Below are 17,766 nucleotides of genomic sequence, written 5' to 3'. Positions count from 1 at the left end.
CCCAAGTTGATTCTGGTCCCTTGTCCTTCATTCAGTTAGGAGGAATCCACTTATCTAGAATGGCTAAATGGCATACTAAAAGTGACATATTCTTGAGTTACCTTTCTGGACATTGGTGATATTCTAAATATATACTAAATCCATCATTGTCAATACAAAAATATTCTATATATTAAAGAAAGACTTGGTTCAGCTATCCCTATGATCAATAACTTCAGCAAAATCTCTTAGAAATCATGAGCAAAGAGGAAAAAACTATATACATACTTCAGACTTTAATATATTCTTCAGCTTGTTAACCTCCAAATTAGTATCTTGGACCTTCTGTTTTATGTCATTTAGTTCATTGTGCGTATCATTCAATTTTTTAGACAGGGCCTATAAGAAAAAGATAGCTAGATTTGACTACAAAAAAAGTAATAACAATTGCTTTATGTCAAAACCACCATAAATCTTAAATATTTATAATAATGATAAAAATATCTCATATATAAAACTCATAAAAACCAAAAACACTTCAAATCTTCCTGCCTTTTAATACCACATTCCTTGCCTTAAAACCTTGCAAACTCCTTCCAGTGAGTCGAAGTTCATTTAACCAAACCTCTATCTAAACTTGCCTTCACAATTTGTTTGGCTAATGGGGCAATAAACAACAGGACACAAATACAGGCTTGAAAAATTTTTATTTATTGGGACTTTCTGTTGCTGCTTTTGGGAATACTACAACCATTACCATGTGAATAAATCTGGATGAGGTTGTGGGATAATAGGAGACATGAGGCCTATCATCCCACTAGGGAAAAAACAAAACGGAAAATACAAGAATCAAAATAGTAAATGAGCAAATAACTCAAACAGACAATTCACAAAAATGAAGCACAAGTAGGTAATACTTGAAAAAAGTTAATCAAAAAATTTTTAATTTTTTAAACTTTTAAATGTTTACATTTTAATTCTAAATTTAAATAATTTTTAAATACTATTTTGCCCTCCAAATCAGCAAAGAATTAAACTTATTCCATTATAGCAAAGAATGAGCATTTCCATGTATCTTGGAGTAAACTTAAATTTGTAAAAAGTAAATCTGTGATCTACTATCTACTATCTATAATCTATTTCAAGAAACTTTTTTCTTTCAAGAAACATTTTTAAATGCTCATAAAAACAGGAAAGGCAAATATGCTGCTTGACTATCTTATCATGTAGAAAAAAGCATGATATAAAGTGGAATGAGGTTTTATACCAGTTACATGAAAAAGTTCATGTAAATAAAAGTAAAAAAATTTTTTAAAGTACATTGAAAACAGTAAAAATATATGTTAATGGTGACTATTTCTGGGTGGCAAAAAGAGTGTTTAATCTAGTTTTTCATAAATATATTTACCTTTAGCCTATTTGCTCTAGCTATAAGTAAGTCCTATAAATTCATACCTTTGTTATTACTGCTATTCATTAATTTTTTAAAAATAAAAAGTAGTGCAGCAATTGCACTACTGGGTATTTACCCCAAAGATACAAATGCAGTGAAACGCCAGGACACCTGCACCCCAATGTTTATAGCAGCAATGTCCACGGTGACCAAACTGTGGAAGGAGCCTCAGTGTCCATAGAAAGATGAATGGATAAAGTAGATATTTTATATATATATATATATATAATGGAATATTACTCAGCCATTAGAAACAACGAATACCCACCATTTGCTTCAATGTGGATGGAACTGGGGGGGTATTATGCTGAGTGAAGTAAATCAATCGGAGAAGGACAATCATTATATGGTTTCACTTATACGGGGAATATAAGAAATAGTGAAAGGGATTATAGGGGAAAGGAGAGAAAATGAGTGGGAAAAATCAGAGAGGGTGACAAAGTATGAGAGACACCTAACTCTGGAAAATGAATAGGGGGTAGTGGAAGGGGAGTTGGGACGGGGTGATGGGGTCACTGGGTGATGAGCACTGGGTGTTATATGTTGGCAAATCAAACTCCAATAAAAAATATACAAAAAAAGAAGTACTTCCTAAAGTTTAATATAAATCTATTTTATCATCACTCCCTCTCTCTCCTTTAATACTTTATGTCTGAGAATTTCATTTAGAAATTATGTGGTATATTCTATGTAATAAAGGTTTAAAAAGTGGCTGATTCCAAAGCTGAACTTTTCTACGAAATGAAATGAGGACTGTGTCTCAGAACAAAACAAGATTCTAGGAAAAAGTGTACCTGGTTTTCTTGTTTAGCTTTAGAAAACTGTTCTTGGAGATTATCATTCTCATGAGCCAAGATATCTCTTTCCCTGGCAATCTGAGCCAGCTCATCATTTGTTTCATCCAATTGCCGACGCATTCTGGAAATGTCTTGTTCACACATAATTAGGGCTTCAGTAGACTGTCTATTCCACAAATCAGATAGTACATAAGAAGAAACATTTTACCAAAAACAGAATAACTAATTCTCGTAAGAAAGAAGATGGACAGTTCGCATGAGAACATTTGACATTGTAAACACATTTAAAATTTAAATGTAGTTGATTGGAATTTCTCTATGTTACCCACATTTCACTATAAAAAGGGATGCTAGGGACGCCTGGGTGGTTGTCTGACGTCAGCTCAGGGCGTGATCCCAGAATCCTGGGATTGAGTCCTGCATCGGGCTCCCTGTGTGGAGCCTGCTTCTCCCTCTGCCTTTGTCTCTGCCTCTCATGAATAAATAAAATCTTTAAAAGAGGGCAGCCCGGGTGGCTCAGCGGTTTAGCGCCGCCTTCAGCCCAGGGCCTGATCCTGGAGACCTGGGATCGAGTCCCATGTCGGGCTCCATGTTGGGCTCCCTGCATGGAGCCTGCTTGTGTCTCTGCCTCTCTCTCTCTCCTTCTCTCTCTCTGTCTCTCAAGAATAAATAAAAAAATAAAAAATAAATAAAAAATAAATCTTTAAAGAAAGGGGGGGATGCTAAATATACATGTCAATGATTTGCTAAGTATTTAGAAAACTTCTGATGTTCAACTATAAGAAAGCCTTCACCCTACCTGTAGCTGCTATAGCTTAGTCTTCTTTGCAGTTTCCTTGTCCTCTCGCCTCTTAAAAATTAATGGTTCTCAGGGCTTAACTCTCAGCCTCCTAATTCTTCTCACTCTACCCCTTCTCTCAGAAAATCCTATTCATAGCCATGGCTCCCAGCTCCATCTTCAGATGACTCTGAAATCTTATCTCCAATCTCAGCCTCTTTCACTCCAAACTCATATTTAACTGATTATTAGACATATCTACAAGAAATTCTCAAAGGCTCTTCAAATTCAGAGGAAAATCAGATGTTTCCACATACTTTCATAATGTTCAGTATTCATCCCCAGTCAAAAAATTGGCATTCTCCTAGATTCTCCCCCTCACAAGCACGTTACTCCTGTCTCCCAACTCATCCACCCCAATCTATCATCTCTTCTGCCTAGGTAATCTTTCTAACACAAAAATCTCCCCAATGTTCTTTAATGATTTCTTACTGTCCAAAAGATACAATCAAGACTCATTTGTCTATACCACTGGCCTCTGACATTTAGCCTTTCCTTCCATCACTCACTTATACTTTGGGTTCTAACACACTCACCTACTTGTCATTCAAGAGGCTCTTAAACATTATCTGTGGTTCTTTTCTATTCTTTTTTTGTTGTTGTTAACACCATATTTTCTTTATTTCGCTACACAGACTATGCCTCCTTTCAACATTAGAAAGTTATAACCTTATATGTATCACAAAGCCCCTTGTCTCCTACTATCTGTACCTAACATAGTACTTTGCCACAAATAAGTGCTCAAATTTTTGTTGAGTGATGACTTACCTTGATGCCTGTTCCATCTCAGCAATGATATTCTTCATGCCTGAAATGGTCTTTTCCTTGAAAAGTAATATAAGTATTAAATAAAAAATTATTTTAAACTATTTCTTTTAAAATTGAATGAACAAAGAGAAATGCTCCTCTCCCTTTTTGATTCCCATTTGGTTTTAAACATTTACATTCTATTCTTCTTTTTTACACTTTAAAACTAAAGCCTGATGTACTGGTGTATTTGTAATGGATAAAAACAAGATTGTGCTTATTAAAGACTACATTTTGGTGCACTGATATGAGATCAATGTAGCAAATACTTGGTTAAAATGTTTTGTGTAGTCACCCAGCAACACAAGGACCCCATAAGGACCCTGTTTTTGTTGGCAAACCAGTGGTTTGGCATCGGAGTGTTGTATACTGGGAACAAGACTGATTCACCTCCTCACTTCTCCAAGTTGTAAAACCAAGGGAAGTGAATCATATAACACTAATTTTAGTTCTGAGGAATAACTTTGATCAATTAAGTTATTTATATTAGTCATCAACAACACCTTCAAAAAGCCATTCCAACTGAATTATTTATTAAAAAAATACTATTAATTTTAGGTGTAACTAATAAAAAGGTAAGCATTAAGCCTACAGCAAAGGTATAAAAAAATCAACTACTGACATTCTCCCTTTACAAGGGTGTGGTGAGGGAGTAGAATTAATGGGGTCATTTAAGATTGAAGTGGGTGTGAATATCTTAATGCCATCAATATCATCCCTATACCTGCCTTTAAAACTCTCAATAAGGGAATCCCTGGGTGGCTCAGGTTTAGCGCCTGCCTTTGGCCCAGGGCGCGATCCTGGAGTCCCAGAATCAAGTCCCACGTTGGGGTCCCAGCATAGAGCCTGCTTCTCCCTCCTCCTGTGTCTCTGCCCCTCTCTCTCTCTCATGAATAAATAAATAAAATAAAGCTTTAAAAAGAGTTTTTTTTAAAATAATAAAAAAAAACATCTCAATGATCCTGAACTAGTTACAGATAACTGTACATAGATACTTAGGGCTAACATTAGACCTAAAAAAAGTAGGAAAATTATTGTTTCACTAAATAACTACAATTCGTTTTGCCTTTTGAATTTTCAAATCCTTAGTAACAAAACAGCAAGATGAAAAACTAAACCTATATTTTCAACCAGCTCTGTTTCTCTTCTTTCGAGAGACAGTTAGTTGCATGTGTGTGAGTGTGTGTTATTTTCCTTTATTCGTGTATGTGTGTTATCTGCCTTTATTCATGTACTCCTCTCCAGGGTATTTTTAGCTTCCAGTTGCTTTGTGGTAGAATGGTGCAGAGTCCACATTAGGCAATAATGCATATGAGAGCATATCCATTAAAATACTATTAGCAAAGCAGTTAAACCCCTTTAAAAAGCACAAGCCAATAAAAAGAAAATACTGCTTAAAATGAAATATTTATACAAGGTTTTGAAATATAACAATACATTCATAAATAAATTATAAAAACTAACTGGACTTCTAGGGTTTCTGAAAGCCATTACTTGGCTAAGCTTTAAATACGATTTATAAGTATATACAGGACTTTACTGTATCAATAGAAATTTATATTGAAAGTAAAATTTTCTGCGAACATTGTAAAGCATCCAGGATAACAAAATTACTGGGTAGAATCTAATAACATATCCTCAGCCTATTTTTCTCTTAATATGACCCTAAAATTACCACTTTCCAAACTGTTGAAATCTATTCCATCATTATCAATTTAATATTCCTTGTACAACCTCAATAGGCTTGTCCAGAGACAGAGGCTCAAGTTAATTATTAAAAATTCAACGTGTATGGGATCCCTGGATGGCTCAGTGGTTTAATGCCTGCCTTTGGCCCAGGGCCTGATCCTAGAGTCCCGGGATCGAGTCCCACATCAGGCTCCCTGCATGGAGCCTACTTCTCTCTCTCTCTGCCTATGTCTCTGCCTCTCTCTCTGCGTCTCTCATGAATAAATAAATAAAATCTTTAAAAAAAAATTCAATGTGTAAAGGATAGTCATAAATCTACTTAGAAAAAAGGAACAAACTAAAATGTTATACAAATAGTTGTTTTATTATTCAAAAATATGTAAACTTGTTATCAAGTTTTCTAACTTTAATTGGTAGCAAGTAGTAAAACTTCTTTTAAAATTAGGATTACAAAAAATAAAAAATAAAAAAAATAAAACTAGGATTACAAAAAAAAAACTAGGATTACAAAAAAAAATAAAAATAAAAAATAAAATAAAATAAAACTAGGATTACCAGAAAAAAATTTCCCCTTATTCACTAAAATGTACTTTTCCCACAGTAATTTATTTCTGTAATCACCAGATTAGACTCTAAAAGTACTGCTTTTTTATTTGTAAATTCAGCTCTGAAATATTGTGAGAACATTTCCTCTTTTGAATGTCTAACACTGTTTTAAAATGCTATTTCCCCTTCAGAGGATGGATGTATTTACATTCATGATCTTATATAAAGCTCTTGTTTTTTAAAATGGACTTACAACTCAATATTCCTTGGGAAGAAAAAAATGTCAGTAAAGTTAGCAGAATTGAAGAAACTGAAATATTAGATATAGCAGAGGAAAATGATTCAGAATATTCTAAATATTTGTTTCTAAATATTAGTGTTTTTAAAGAAAATTGTGTTGGGTTATTCAAAAAGTGTTCTGAATAAAATGAGAGGCAAAACTCTACTCCTCACAAAACCCGTGTTAAGTAACCCATGTTAAGTAACTTAACCCATGTTAAGTAATGAGTGGGCTTTTTCAAAAAATAAGCCAAAATTTACTATCTCATGGACTTGGATAGCAAGATTTCAGTTGTGTTCATGATTCCCAAATTAACTTCACTTCAACTTTCTCTCCGAACTTAAAAATCCAAGAGCCTATGAATATTTCAACTATGTGCCAAAGACATGTTAATAATCTTCCCAAGCCTATTCTATTTGTTTCCTGATTAATGCATGGAAACTATTCATGTAGTTCCTTAGCCAGAAAACATATCTTGTCAATCAATCTTCCTTAAAAGAACTATTTCTCTTGCAAATACTGTCACTACTCTAATACAATTCCTATCATTTTACTTGTAGCTGGTATTATGGTATTCTCATTTCCTTATAATCCATCCTTTACATGGACTAAGAAGTGCCAGAATATTTCTTTCAAAATAAAGATCTAATTGTGTCGCTTCATTTGCACTATTTCAATGATCCTCCATATCCACAATGATAAAGTCTAAACTCAATATCATACATATTTCCATGATTTGTTGCTTAACCCTCTCATCTCATCTTTTGTTCCCCAGCCCTGTTCCTATACTGATGTCTCCTGAAATTCTCTTATGAAAGCCTCTGGACTATCATAGAAGCTGCTTTACCTGTCTGGATCACCCTTTCTCTCACTGCCGTCTTCCTCTAAGTCTTGCCCTGTCTATTCCTAGTGATCACAAGGCAGTCCAGGCATCGTCACATCCTGGAAGTCTCTCTAGATCTTTCTCCTCCCCTAATCCAATCCCTAGGCTGAATTAGATGTGTTTCTGCCTAACTCCATTCGCACATTGTGCCACATTGCTATGGCACTTAGCACATTCCATCATGATAGCATCTTAATTTATCTTCCTTCCAATTATACTATAGGCTTCTGGAAGATGTACTTACTCATTCTCAGTTTCTAACATTATATAAGGTACATGTCAATAAATGTTGAATGAATGGATGGATGGAAAAAATGAATGAATTAGATCCTTTGAGAGGAAAAAGACCTTATTCCAATGATGCTGCCTTTGCTTAAATTATTTGTGGAAAACAGTTTGGGAATTGTCTTTAGAATTGGCTTATGAAATAGAAAAGGGTATCAATATTTCCCTGCCTTTTTGGCAACACTGTTGTTATTATTGAACAATAAAAAATGTGAGATAGAGACTATCATCCAGCTTTATTTACCAGTTACATATGATTTACTCTCAAAGGCTGAGGATGATATAAAAATATGTTCCTAGTTTTGAGCACAAATGCAACGGTAGTTTTAATGAACATATTGCTTCCTAAGGTGACTATCTGAAGATATAAGTTCTGGTGTTCTTTTAAAAAGAAATCAGTCTCACTGCTTTATAATTTTGATATTTGAATTAGTTATGGTCAGTGAATATTAATCACAACTTTGAGAAAATAAATTTTAAAATATTAGCTGGTGGAATTGAGCACACAGTTCCTAACATTATCTTGAAATATTTCAAAATCAGATTTTATAGTTTTAACTCTCTAGAAAAAAAATGGAGAAAATCCTATCATTTTATTCAGATTCAAGTTCAAACATTTCTTTTAAACCACAGTTCTCAGAACATACTTTCATTGCCAAACTCTCTCCAAGGGATGCAATATTCTCAGATTTTTTATCCAAACATGCTTGCAGGCATTCCTTTTCTTTAGCCAGATCGTTGAGGGTTGCACCAAGAATGCTGATTTCTTCTCTCTGGGCAATACTTTGCCTGGTAAAATTATCTAAATATGTAATCATAAATGCATTATTTTAATCAAGATAATTTTTTTCCAATTCAAGCAGACTAAAATACTTTTCTCCTATATTGTGTCCAATGACTAAAAGTAAGTACTGTATCCTAAATAAAAAATGGCTTTTGTTGTTAGTGATTAAAAACTAAGATGAATCACAAAGTTCTAAATGACTCGTAAACATAAAAGCACAATTAATACGTTTAAATTAGAAAAGCAAAGGAAAACCCCGTATGACAAGTTCTCAAAGTCGATTTACATGTGTGGTAGGGGAGGAGAGGGTGAGTGGTCAAACTGAGTGGAATATTAAAACAACCTGTGATCTTTCTTCTTCTAATTTCCCCACCCTCTAGCCTAGAATCACCACTGCATTTAAGTTGGTAATTAAAGGATCGTGATAAAATATTTTTTAGGTCATTTTCAGAGTCAAATATCTCCTGATATTCTGATTTTGCTAAAGCAGGGTTATAAAAATTCCTAGGGGAAAAAATTAAACATTCCAGGAAGTCTAATTTGTGATAACACTGGCATGCCAATGTCAATGTTGAAGGTCTGACTGACTGGTATAGAATAGTGGTTTTCAAATTGTGGTTTTTCATCCAGCACCATCAGCATCATCTGGGAACTTGTCAGAAATATAAATTTTAAATTTTTAGGTCCCATACCACACCTACTGAATCAGAAATTCTGAGTAGGCAGAGCAATTTAGGTTTTCACAAGCACCCCACCCACCCGTGTGATTCTAATGCATGACAAAGTTTGAGAACCACCTGAGGAAATTAGTAAAGATACAAAAAGCCTTGGCCATATCTTACTTCAAGGAGCCTAGCTCCAGTGATGTTTATTAGCTCTCCAAGTGATTCAGATACACACTAAAGTTTGAGAACCCCTGGTCTAAAACTACATGGGAAGCTCTGTTAGACCAGACCTCTAGGTATATCCTTGTCAACAGTCGTCCAGAGAAGTGTTAAGAAAGGTAACACCATATGCTAAGAGGAAATCTATATAGTACTTAAAAATACATCATGTCCCTTTTACAGAGAGTACTGTCTTTAAGGCAAACCACCCCTTTTAGGTATTCTGAATTTGAGTTCATTTCCATTGGCATAAAATAAATAAATTTTAACACTCTACAACAGCTGTAGTATTTCCTAGCTTAAAAAAACATCCTCAACCTCATAGCTCACTCAAGCTACCACACCATATTTCTGCTTCTGTTAATAACTAAGTTTAAGACTTCTATTCCTCCTGTCCCTACTTCCTCAATTCCCAATCACTCCTCAACCTCCTCCATCTTCCACATCCAACACTCCATTCACACTTTTTTGGTCAATGTTACCAAAACTTCCAGTATGTCAGATTCAATCAGTATTTTTTCATCCTCATGTTATTTTGCCTCTCAAAAGGATCTGACAATTGATCATACCCTCCTTTTAACGTATTTTGCTCTCTTGCCTCCCAAAATAACACTTACTTCTGGGTTTTCTTTCTACTTCTTTGGCTTCTTCTTACTCAGTCCTGGATCCTTTTCTCCTCATTTTCTATTATTTTCCCTAGGTAATCTCATGGTTTTAAAATACCATTTACACGCTAATGTGTCTCAAATGTATATCTTTAGCTTAGAGATTTCTCTTCTGAGATAAGACCTTATCTATTTTACTGCTTACCTTATATTTTTACTTAACTTAAAAAATCCAAAAATGAGTTAATATTCCCCTTCTATAGTTCTCTTGCAGTATTTCCTATCTTAATAAAAAGCACCTCTACTCAGCTAATTGTTTATGCCAGAGATTTTGAATTACAAAATAGAAAATGTTAAAAAAAAAATTCCCCATTTTAAAATGGGCTTTTTAATAGTCCTGGCCAAAATTTTCTTTCTAGCTATAAAGATTAAGCTATGGCCGCGTTTTCAGAGATCACTGGTAAGAAACATAAATAGGACATAAAAACAATTTTCTCTATGAATCTAAGTGATAGCATGGATATAGTCAAATACATGTATACTTTCCATGAAAAGTAATATACAGATATGTACCATGTTTCATTACAACACTATGGACAAACTACAATGTAGCATGAAAATGTATATTTACAAGGGATCATGATAAATTCACAAAGTGTCACTGCTTTGTTAAGCTATTTCTTCACTGAAAAATAGGAAGCCATGTCTAAGTATTTATGGTCTAAGTATTTATTTTATCTAAGTAAAAAATTTTACTTAAAACCATTTTTCCATGATTTGTGGTTGATAAACTTTTAATTTATGGACCTATTTCCAAGTTTATCTATATAACAACTGAAGAGAAGAAAACATATTTTTCTACCAGACTTTAAAATATATACATATATAGATATAGGTATTTCAGGGGAAAAAACTCACCAATTTTTTCATCCAAGCACATAATTTTCTCCTGAGTAAGCTGTAGCTCATACTTTTTCTTAGCAAGATGTCGCTGAGTATCAGAGAGATCTTTTTCTGTATTTTCATATAAAAGTCTGTAAACATTTTAATAATAATACTAATTCTGAAATTTTTATGCTTTATCAACTTTTTAGGGTATTTAAATCTAAAAACTGGTAATAACAGTAATATACATTTTTTCTAATATTTTCTTTATAAAAGTAAATTATAGAAAGTTTGGAGAATCAAGAGTAAAAAGGGATCCTTAATCCACCACTCCATAAAAAGCTACTATTAGCATTTTGGTGTTCACTATTCAGTATTTTTTTCTCACAATATGTATTTTAAAGTTACTATACTATAAATTCAAAATTGAATCCTTTATCATTTTTAATCAATTTTTTTATTTTTATTATTTTTTATCATTTATACTTAATCTTTAATATTTTTCAGTCCTATAATACAGCCCTCCAAATCACCATTTTCTGGCTGAGAAGTATTATATGAGCAATAGCTATTACTTTAAGTAAATACAATCATTTATTTAAGTCCTCCCCTATTATTGGACATTTAAGTTCATTTTGTTTTTTTGCTATTATTAACAAATTTCTAATGAACAGAACTTCATTCCACAAACATTTGTTAGGTGCCTAGTATGTACCAGGCACTGGGTGCTGAGGAAGCTATGGTGAAGTAGGTAGGCATAGTCAATAAACAATTTAACAGACTGTAATTTCTGGCAATATGGAAATAAGATAATCAGAAAGTCGTCTGCAAAAACGCTTAGACACACTAAATAAGATGTATAAAGCATCATTTTTTTTAAAGATTTTATTTATTCATGAGAGGGACAGAGAGGCAGAGACACAGGCAGAGGGAGAAGCAGGCTCCCTCCCTGCAGGGAACCGATGCAGGGCTCAATCCCAGGACCCCGCAATCATGACCTGAGCAGAAAGCAGACACTCAACCACTGAGCCACCTAGGCGCCCATGAAGCATCATTTTAAATGTATAGAAAACTTATAAGAATTTGTAAGAGAAATCAGAGCCGTAAGACTATGAACTAGTATCATACGTGGCTGAGATTTCCCTGTCTCAGTAGCCTAAGGTCTTGTGTTTTAACTCAGAAACAGAAGATGAGGACATAGAGATGTCTGCAATACAAGCATGAGACCTCAGGTACCTGGGTGGCTCAGTTGGTTAAACATCTGCCTTCAGGTCAGGTCAAGTCCTGGAGTCCTAGGATCAAGCCCCACATTGGGCTCACTGCTCAGTGAAGAGCCTGCTTCTCCCTCTCCTTCTGTCCCTCTCTCTGTCCTTCTCTCTCACTCTCCCACTATCTCCAATAAATAAATAAAACCTTTAAAAAACCCCACAAGAATGAGAACTATGATCCTCCAATGAAAGCCAGTGAAACCTATACCATTAGTAGAAATAATGGAAAGCTATATCATTTCCACTAATAGAAATGTCAAACTAGAGAAAATCAGCTCATTAACCATTGTAACAATAACAACTAAAAGTCTTTCTTGAGAATTCTTTTTTTTTTATTTAAAAAAATTTTTTAAGATTTTATTTATTTATTCATTCATTCATTCGAGACACACAGAGAGAGGGAGAGACATAGGCAGAGGGAAAAGCAGGCTCCCCACAGTGGGCCCATGCAGGACTCAATCCCCAGAGCCTGGGATCACAACCCGAGCCAAAGGCAGACACTTAACTACTGAGCCAAAAGAATTTGTAGCTAGACCATATAAAGGACTTTCATAAGCTAATAATAAAAAGATAAACAACCAATTAAATATGGGCAAATATTTGAAGAGACATTTCACTAAAGAGGATAGAAGAATGGCAAATAAGTAAATGACCAGATGATCAACATCACTAATCATTAGGGAAAAGTAGTTAAAACCACAGTAAGATACTATACATCTACCCATATTACTAAAATTAAAAAGACAGAAAAAGTGTGGGCAAAGATATAAAGCAACTGGAAGATATAAAGCACCGCTAGTGGGAATACAAAATGTTAAAACCATATTGGAAAACTGTTTGAAAATTTCTCCAGAGTTAAACATATCTATCATATGATTCAACCATCTTAATCCTTGGTATTTACTATATACATACATATATACACACACACATACATATATTCATACACACACACAGACTTGTATTTGTAGCTGTACTTGTTAGAGCCAAAAAGTGGAAACAAATCAAATATCTATTTGACATATCAATATAACAGAATACTATTCAACAATAAAAACAAATTAACTTCAGATATAATATAAATCTCAAAGTAATTATGTCCAGTGAAAGCAGCTCAATGAAGAGTACATAGTATATTCCATTTAGATAAAATTCTAGAACACTTGAATTAATTTTTTTAAAGATTTTATTCATTTATTCATGAGAGACAGAGAGACAGAGAGGGGCAGGGACATAAGCAGAGGGAGAAGCAGGTTCATGCAAGAAGCCTGATGTGGGACTCAATCCCGGGACTCTAGCATCACGCCCCGGGCCAAAGGCAGGCGCCAAACTGCTGAGCCACCCAGGGATCCCCACACTTGAACTAATAGAATAATGACAGAAGGATCAATAGTTCCTTGAGGAGGGAATGGCAGGTGGGAAGAAGCATCAGGGAAGAAAAAGAAATACAAGGAAACTTTTGAGGATGAGAGATATATTCATTATATTGAGTATGAGGATAATTTAATACATGTATATATATATGTCAAAGTTTATTAAATTGTAACTCTTAAGTATGCGCAGGTTAACTCACATATTGTATGTCAATTATAGTATAATAAAATTGAAAAAAAGCAATAAAGCTAAAAGGTAGAAGTGTGTGTATAAGTAGAAATGCTATTATCTCGATAATATGTATCCCCAAATAATGCAAAAATAGGGAGACTGACATATTGAAAGACTGGATTTGAATTAAAAAAAGATTAAAGTACTCATACTGATGAAGTACACAGAAGATAAATCATAAAAAGCTCCAATTTAACACATTAAAGTGAATGTTAAGATTATTAAAATTAGAAGATTTGTTTCACTTAGTTTTTCTTTTTTGTATTTTTAAAATTTTATTTAAATTCAATTAACATATAATGTATTATTGGTTTCAGAGACAGAGGTCAGTGACTCATCAGTCTCATATAATACCCAGTGCTCATTACATCATGTGCCCTTCTTAATGTACATCACCCAGTTACCCTGTCCCCCTACCCAATCCCCTCCAGTGACTCTCAGTTTGATTCCTATGCTTAAGAGTCTTTTATGCTTTGTCTTCCTCTATGTCTTGTTTTATGTTTTACTCTCCTCCCCTACTATACTGTTTTGTTTTTTTTTTTTAAGATTTTATTTACTTACTCATGAGAGACACAGAAAGAGGCATAAACAGAGGCAGAGAGAGAAGCAGACTCCATGCAGGAAGCCTGATGTGGGACTCGATCCCAGGACTGTGGGATCACGCCCTGGGCTGAAGGCAGACAGTCACTCAACTGCTGAGCCACCAAGGCATCCCCTCTGTTTTATTTCTCAAATACCACATATGAGTGAGATAATTGTCTTTCTATGATTGACTTATTTCACTTGGTGTAACATCCTCTAGTTCCATCCACCTCATTGCAAATGGCAAGATTTAATTTTTTTTTTGATAGATGAATAGTAGAGTCTACTGTATATACATATATAACACATCTTTTATCCACTCATCTGCCGACGGATATCTGGGCTCTTTCCATAGTCTATTATGGACACTGCTGCTATAAACATGGGGTGTGTAGGGACTCCTTCAGATCACTACATTTGTATCTTTGGGGTATATACCCAGTAGTGCAATTGCTGGGTCATTGGGTAACTCTATTTTCAACTTTTTGAGGAACCTCTATACTGTTTTCTAGAGTGGCTGCACCAGCTTGCATTCCCACCAGCACTGTAAGAGGCTTCCCCTTTCTCCACATCCTCACCAACATCTGTCATTTCCTGACTTGTAATTTTAGTTATTTAGTATCTTATTGTGGTTTTGATTTGTATTTCCCTGATGCTAAGTGATAATGAGCATTTTTTCATGTGTCTGGTGGCCATCTGTATGCCTTTTTTGGAGAAATGTCTGTTCAGGTCTTCTGCCCATTTCTTGATTGGATTACTCTCTGAGTTGTTGAGCTTGATAAGTTCTTTATAGATTTTGGATACTGGCCCTTTATCTGATGTACCATTTGCAAATATCTTCTCTCATTCTGTAGGTTACCTTTTGGTTTCATTGACTGTTTACTGTGCAGAAGCTTTTTATCTTGATGAAGTCCCAATAGTTCATTTTTGCCTTTGTTTCCCTTGCTTTTGGAGACATGTTGAGCAAGAAGTTGCTTCTACCGAAGTCAAAGAGGTTGCTGCCTGTGTTCTCCTCTAGGATTTTGATGAATTCCTCTAGGATTTTGATGTGAGATGCCTCACATTTAGGTTTTTCATCCATTTTGAGTCTGTTTTTATATATGATGTGAAGAAGTGATCCAGTTTTATTCTTCTGCATGTAGCTGTCCAATTTTTCCAACAATATTTGTTGAAGAGACTGTCTTCAACTCAAATACATGGAGGTTAAAAAGCATCCTACTAAAAAATAAATGGGTCAACCAGGAAATAAAAGAAGAATTTTTAAAATTCATGGAAACAAATGAAAACGAAAGCACAACTGTTCAAAACCTTTGGGATGCAGCAAAGGCAGTCCTAAAAGGGAAGTATATAGCAACACAGGCCTTTCTCAAAAAACAAAAGTCTCAAACACTAGACCTAAACTTATACCTAATGGAGCTGGAGAAAGAACAGCAAATAAAACCTAAACTCAGCACGAGAAGAGTAGAGAAGAAATCAATGAAATAGAAACCAAATGAACAGTAGAATGGATCAACAAAACTAAGAGCTGGTTCTTTGAAAGAATTAATAAGAATGATAATCCCCTGGCTAGACTTATCAAAAAGAAAAGAGAAATGACCTAAATAAATAAAATCATGAATGAAAGGGGAGAGATCACAACCAATACTGAAGAAACACAAACAAATAAGAACATATTATGAGCAAATTTATGCCAACAAATTAGGCAATCTGGAAATAGACACATTCCTAGAGATATATAAACTACCAAAACTGAAACATGAAGAAATAAAAATCTGAAAAGACCCACAGCCAGCAAGAAAATTGAAGCAGTAATCAAAGCCTCCCAATAAACAATAGTCCAGGGCCAGATAGCTTCCCAGGGGAATTCTACCAAACATTTAAAGAATAATTAATACCTATTCTTCTGAAGCTGTTTCAGAAAACAGAAATGGAAGGAAAACTTTCAAACTTTTTCTATGAGGTCAGCATCACCTTGATCCCAAAACTAGACAAAGATCCCTCCAAAAAGGAGAATTACAGACCACTATCCCTGACGAACATGCACACCAAAATTCTCACCAAAATACTAGCTAATCAAACAGTACATCAAAAGAATTATTTGGGCAGCCCAGGTGGCTCAGAGGTTAAGCGCTGCCTTTGGCCCAGGGTGTGGTCCTGGAGACCTGGGATCAAGTCCCACATCAGGCTCCCTGCACAGAATGGAGCCTGTTTCTCCCTCTGCCTGTGTCTGTGCATCCCCCCTGTGTCTCTCATGAATAAATAAATTAAATATTTAAAAAATAATGATAAAAGGATTATTCACAGACACTTGAGTGGCTCAGTGCTTGAGCGCCTGCCTTTGGCTCAGGTCATGATCCTGGGGTCCTGGGATGGAGTCTTCCATCCGGCTCACTGCAGGGACTCTGCTTCTCCCTCTGCCTCCCTCTCTGTGTCTCCCATTAATAAATAAATAAAATCTTAAAAAAAAAAAAAGGATTATTCACCATGACCAAGTGGGGTTTATTCCAGGGCTGCAAGAGTGGTTCAACATCTACAAATCAATCAATGTAATACACTACATTAATAAAAGAAAGGACAAGACTCAAATGATCCTCTCAATAGCTTCAGAAAAAGCATTTGACAAAGTACAGCATTCTTTCTTGATTAAAACTCTTCACCTTGCAGGGACAGAGGGAATATATGTCAATATCATAAAAGCCCACAGCAAATATCATTCTCAATGGGAAAAAACTGAGAGCTTTTCCCTAAGGTCAGGAACACAGCTGGGATATCCACTCTCACCACTGTTGTTCAAAATAGTACTAGAAGTCCTAGCCTCAGCAATCAGACAACAAAAAGAAATAAAAGGCATCTGAATCAGCAAAGAAGTAGTCAAACTATCACTCTTTGCAGATGACATGGTAGTCTATATGGAAAACTGAAAAGACATGATTCCAAAATTGCTAGAACTCATACAGGAATTCAGCAAAGTGGCAGGATATAAAATCAATGCACAGAAATCAGTTGCATTTCTATACACTAACAATGAGACCGAAAAAAGAGAAATTAAGGAGTCAGCCCTATTTACAATTGCACCCAAAGACATAAGATACCTAGGAATAAACCTAACCAAAGAGGCAAAATATCTGTACTCAGAAAACTATAGAACACTCATGAAAGGAATTGAAAAGAAATGGAAAAATGTTCCATGCTCATGGACTGGAAGAACAAATACTGTTAAAATGTCTGCTTCACTTAGTAACAGTTCAACTGTTCAGACCAATGCTTTCAATGAGAACAAACTAGAAAATCTGGGGAGCAGTGGCAGCATGGAGGTAAGTGGGCAGTGAAGAATTATTTGATCAAGATTTGAGAAGAAAGAAAAATAGGTAGGTCTGGAATATGAAAGTTGTTTTCCAATCTTAAAGAAATCTTTGAGGCAACTAAAGGTAGAGACTGAAAAGCTGAGTAACAACTGTGACAATCTCAAGAAGTTAGGGTACAAAAACAGGAGTCCAGTCACGAAGGGTGGTACAAAAACAGGAGTCCTTTCACAAAGGGTGAAAGCTTGAGTAACCACCTTTCCCCCACACATACAAATTTGTTTGGAATGCTGA

At 34.9% G+C, this 17,766-nt stretch overlaps 1 protein-coding gene across 7 annotated transcripts in view; it reads right to left on the bottom strand.

Annotated features, from left to right (window-relative positions):
* The window catches only part of TSGA10 (testis specific 10), a 128,629-nt gene that overhangs the window by 69,662 nt on the left and 41,201 nt on the right, over positions 1-17,766 (bottom strand). For all 7 annotated transcript variants that reach the window (XM_072741326.1, XM_072741325.1, XM_072741329.1 and 4 more), the window contains 5 exons: positions 10,749-10,864; positions 8,205-8,359; positions 3,836-3,891; positions 2,227-2,395; positions 268-378 (listed from right to left, as the gene is read on the bottom strand). In XM_072741326.1, the coding sequence (XP_072597427.1) occupies positions 268-378; positions 2,227-2,395; positions 3,836-3,891; positions 8,205-8,359; positions 10,749-10,864 (607 nt within the window). The remainder of the gene's footprint in view (positions 1-267; positions 379-2,226; positions 2,396-3,835; positions 3,892-8,204; positions 8,360-10,748; positions 10,865-17,766) is intronic.

This window comes from Vulpes vulpes, chromosome 16 (genome assembly GCF_048418805.1).
Source record: "Vulpes vulpes isolate BD-2025 chromosome 16, VulVul3, whole genome shotgun sequence".
Lineage (NCBI taxonomy): Eukaryota > Metazoa > Chordata > Mammalia > Carnivora > Canidae > Vulpes > Vulpes vulpes.
This window is presented reverse-complemented; position numbering and strand designations above follow the sequence as displayed.